The sequence below is a fragment of the Stegastes partitus genome, unplaced genomic scaffold (assembly GCF_000690725.1).
Source record: "Stegastes partitus isolate 25-593 unplaced genomic scaffold, Stegastes_partitus-1.0.2 Scaffold962, whole genome shotgun sequence".
NCBI lineage: Eukaryota > Metazoa > Chordata > Actinopteri > Pomacentridae > Stegastes > Stegastes partitus.
Window position 1 is genome coordinate 110,246 of NW_007578693.1, and position 3,514 is coordinate 113,759.

General features: G+C 41.2%; 1 protein-coding gene across 2 annotated transcripts in view; it reads left to right on the forward strand.

Annotated features, from left to right (window-relative positions):
* Positions 1-3,514, forward strand: part of LOC103366643 (V-set domain-containing T-cell activation inhibitor 1-like) — a 7,668-nt gene that overhangs the window by 2,174 nt on the left and 1,980 nt on the right. The window contains exons 2-5 of one of the 2 annotated variants that reach the window (XM_008294415.1): positions 446-796; positions 1,571-1,606; positions 2,400-2,678; positions 2,837-2,998. In XM_008294415.1, coding sequence (XP_008292637.1) covers positions 446-796; positions 1,571-1,606; positions 2,400-2,678; positions 2,837-2,998 — 828 coding nt within the window. The remainder of the gene's footprint in view (positions 1-445; positions 797-1,570; positions 1,607-2,399; positions 2,679-2,836; positions 2,999-3,514) is intronic. The other variant, XM_008294416.1, reaches the window with a different exon arrangement.

Consider the following 3,514-nt stretch of genomic DNA (forward strand, 5'->3'; position numbering starts at 1 on the left):
CATCTTTTATACAGTCCATTTAGAAATGGCGGCCTGTCACTCCTAAATGAATGTAGAGGAAACAGTGACACTCGACAGCTACAAGCAGCGTCTGACTCTTCTGTGATGCATACATACAGTACAACCTGAGATTGATCTGTATTAAATGAGCCACACAAAATGGCAAAACCTACACACTGAATGTAATTTCATCTCAACGTAATTCAAGAATGCAACCTGTTTTAATGCACAGCATTAAAAATAAAGGGTCACTAAAAAATGTCACTCACCAGTGTTGTTCATTACATGAATAGAAAGGACACACGTCGATCTTTCATCGACATGAAGCCGTCGTTAAAGAATCTACGGTATAACTGTGACGAGTAAATAACATCGTTGTAAACTGGGGTTTCAGAGTAACTGATTAAAAGGATAATAAATGAATAGAATGTGATTTATCTTCCAGGGCCAGATGACACAATAGTGGCTGTTACAGAAGGAAGTGACGCCATCTTGGGATGTTCGCTGGACCCTCCCAAGAGTCTCGACCAAGACCTGTTTGACTGGATCAAGGATGAGAAGACGGACGTTAAGAAGGAAGTGTTCATGTATAGTAACGGCAGTCATGACAACAACGGCCTGTCTGGTCAAGACAAACAGTTTCAAGGACGAGTCTCGCATTTTCCAGACCAACTGATAAATGGCAACGCCTCCATAATCATCCGAAACACAACGATCGAAGATGCTGGAGACTACACCTGTCTTTTTCTACTTCCTCAGGGACAGGAACAAAAATGCAACATTAAGCTTGTTGTTGGTGAGTATTTAAAACAGTTCTCTCAATACTGTAAATTCTCATATAAAAGCTGGTGTTGAGATGATGGCAGTCTGAAATAACAGCTGTGAGGGAGCACTACGCCTGATTCCCTGAGCCTCTCAGGTAACTACAGGTCACTATTAGAGAATTTACGGCATTTTTTGTTGTTGTTGTCTGTGATTTGTAGGGATTTTTTGTATTCCATCTGTTTATTCTTATCCACTGACAATCAGTATCACCTTTAAAAGAAAAGCTTCAGTAAATATCTGAAATTTAATTCTGACTATTGGGAATCACATGCAGTCGTCACATTGTCAGTGACCACTTGTTTTATTTTATACATAAATCTCTGTCTGAACATGCACAGTTGCTGTAAATCCATTAGATTAGATGTGGACATCAAATCTGGTTTGAAAGCAGAACCGAACCTAAGAACACTTTAAGGATACGAGCCTGTTGATACTGTGTATTTTTCCTAAACCAGCCAACAGCAGCCACTAACAAGTCCTGCCTTTGTATTTAAAACCAGATAAATGTTTTTTCTCTGTGCCAAAGAGCTTCGTTGTTGAAAGTCTGATTAGATTTTTGGAGAACCTTTCTGCATGAACTTGTATAGTACTGAGGCACAACTTCAGCATTCCTCACAGTAAGCTACAAGCGCTGTGAGCTTTTGTCATAGAGGTCACAGCCGTTTGTTGAGTTACTCGTGCTTCATTACTCAAGTACAAGGCCACTAAGTGCTGTGCAGAAGTTAATTAACAATTTGCTTTGCAGAGCCGACGTTTAGGGACCGATCAGGAGAAATCTCAGGTGAGTCTTAATTGAGTTTCTGTAGCTATAAGGTTCCAGGCTACACGGAGGAAATATTTGAAACCTTTTTATCCTATTTAAAAATAAAAACCTGTTAAGAATCATCACTACAGACGTAAGGCAGGACCTGTGACAGTAAATAATAATGCATGTTGTGATATTACAAAATTCAATAACTTGGAAATAAAATTTCATGCTAAAATGTGTTTGTCCAGTAAATATTTTTTTAGATCTGCAGCTCTTTATGTAAAACAACAACTGGATAAATTTGCAATGAGTCCTGATTTTGAAAGATGCCACTGATGATTGGTGATTCTAAATTGTCTGTAGGTGTGAATGTGAGTGTGGTTGTCTGTCTCGAAGTGTAGCCCTGTGATAGACTGGTGACCTGTCCAGGTGTCCCCTGCCTTCACTCTGAGTCAGCTGTGATAGACTCCATGACCCCAGTGAGGATTAAGCGGTGTATAGATAATGGATGGATGGATGACGCCCAGTTGTAGCAGACACCTCAGAGGGTCGTTGAGTGTAATATGTTAAACTTCCATCTTAGGAAACAAGGTTGGAGACCTAACTTTTATCTGTCAAGTGACTGCTGATGGTGTCTGATAAATGAAAAGTTGTTAATCCATCATTCCATTAGTTTTATAGTAAAGGTTTAGAGCAGTAAAAAGTGTGCAGACAAGTTCATGTGGACTGTTGCAGAGGATCTGTTTGTGCCTTTTTATAATGACAACAGACAGAAGTTCTTTTTAACCAGACGTGTTGTCCTGTGCTCTTCTTCATGTGTTCACAGGCGTCGCTCACAAGCCTTACGTTTCAGTATGTAATGTCTCAGAGTCCGGGGTTCAGCTGAAGTGTGAGGTCGAAGGTGCTTTTCCACAGCCGGAGGTGCAGTGGCTGGACAGTGATGGAACCGTCCTTTCTGCTGAGGATCCTGAGGTCGTAGAAAGAGGAGGTCGCTTCGACATCACCCTCCAAACTACTGTGATCGCCACCGACGGCAACTGCTTCCGCTGCGTGGTGAAGCAGCAGCACTTCCACCATGAGATTGGCTATAATATCACCGTGCCTGGTGAGATCCGCTGTGGTGGATGTGGACATGTTTTTATATGTTGGTGTGACTGTAGGAGCATGGACTCCCTGGTTTTCTTTGAGTCGGTTTAATCAGTCTGCTGTTATTGATCTATGTATGTTTACATTCTTACGCCAGCTTTTTGTGATGTCTTTCAGAGAAACTGTTTGAGAAAACACCCAGAGAAGTGGACCCTGGATCTTGCTCAGGCAGAATGGTTTTGGTTGCTTTCATTGGAGTTTTTCTTGGAGGTCTACTTCTTGCTGCAGGTCTAGCTTTACTTGTGGCTACAAACCGCATGACAGTACGCCTGAATGCAGGTAAGTCCAAATATTTGTCTGAACATATTCAGTGTGTTCAGACACTAATATGACAGATATTCTTTAGCTGTTTCATGTCCAGAGTCATGTTCACTTTGAGGGATGAGGAGGCTGATGCACTTATGTTCAGTATGAAGCTGGACCCAGAACGTGTTCAGTTTAGTGTAAAAACACAAAGTCAGTGCAGGTTGTCATGCTAAGGCTAGGCTCAACAAATCCTTACTCCAGCTTTCTTCTTGATGTGCAGACATTAGGTTGATATTAATCTTCTCCTGCAACTCTTGGGAGGAAATCAAACCTGCACGTTCCTTAAACACTCAGATGATGACTGTGTTACTGCAAAAGTGAAGGCTAGTCATCGTTAGTAGATGGCTGTCAGCACGTCACAAGTTTGGAGAAGTTAATTGATGTAATTACTGTTAACGGGGTCAGCAGTAAAACGGATTTTAGCCATCTACAAAAAAACACTCAGTTTAAGTGTATATTACCTTATATTGTGTGTTTGTCCAGGCCTAA